Raw genomic sequence first — 719 nt, 5'->3', positions numbered from 1 at the left:
CTGTGTTGGAAACTGGTTGTGCGGAAGTTTCTACTACTGTGGATCGAGATGATCCAATTCTGATCGAGAGGGAAACGAATAACAATCACAAGCGCAGGAGCTTCGCAAATGGTAATTTGGTGACTTATCGTACCACTCTCGAATCAATTCCAGAATCTTTTACAACATTGCAAGCTGAAAATGATTTTCAATTCCAACCGGTTTCCACGATTAAGTCCAGATTCATATCATTTTGATTGGAAAAGAAAAATGGGATGAGTGTTGCTAAACATATGGAGAGTTTTGTCAATTGGGATTAAGCTATATTTCTTATTGTTTCTAATTCTTTGGTTCTTGCCAATCTCAAACAGCTTCAGACTCTTCCAACTCCGGAGGGATTCCCACGGATCATGATTTGGACACGACTTCATTTCAAGACGAACCTGACATTATCGAGGTCAACGATGAGCCACCAATGGCATCACTTATCAGCAAACCCAAGTCGGAGCCTCAGGTGAGATTCCAACACACAAATGAGAAGGCTCAGTCTGGCCTAAATATTGAATCCACTTCCCGTTCCTGTTTGTTCCCCCTTTGGTCCCTCGCTCTTTCTCATGGTTGACTTTCACATGGGAGAATTGGGAGTGCCTGGAACCTGTCAGGAAAGTATGCCAAAAAAGCCTCCACTGCCGTCCTTTTACCGTCCCACAACCACAATTCCGGGGCAATCAGTGTGAGAG

At 43.8% G+C, this 719-nt stretch overlaps 1 protein-coding gene across 1 annotated transcript in view; it reads left to right on the top strand.

Moving 5' to 3' along the window:
* LOC131879186 (SKI family transcriptional corepressor 1 homolog-B-like) overlaps positions 1–719 on the top strand; it is a gene marked incomplete in the record, with an annotated part of 7,196 nt that overhangs the window by 3,475 nt on the left and 3,002 nt on the right. The window contains 2 exon segments of the mRNA XM_059225430.1: positions 1–111; positions 351–493. Coding sequence (XP_059081413.1) covers positions 1–111; positions 351–493 — 254 coding nt within the window.

Source organism: Tigriopus californicus, chromosome 4, assembly GCF_007210705.1.
Source record: "Tigriopus californicus strain San Diego chromosome 4, Tcal_SD_v2.1, whole genome shotgun sequence".
NCBI lineage: Eukaryota > Metazoa > Arthropoda > Copepoda > Harpacticoida > Harpacticidae > Tigriopus > Tigriopus californicus.
This window is presented reverse-complemented; position numbering and strand designations above follow the sequence as displayed.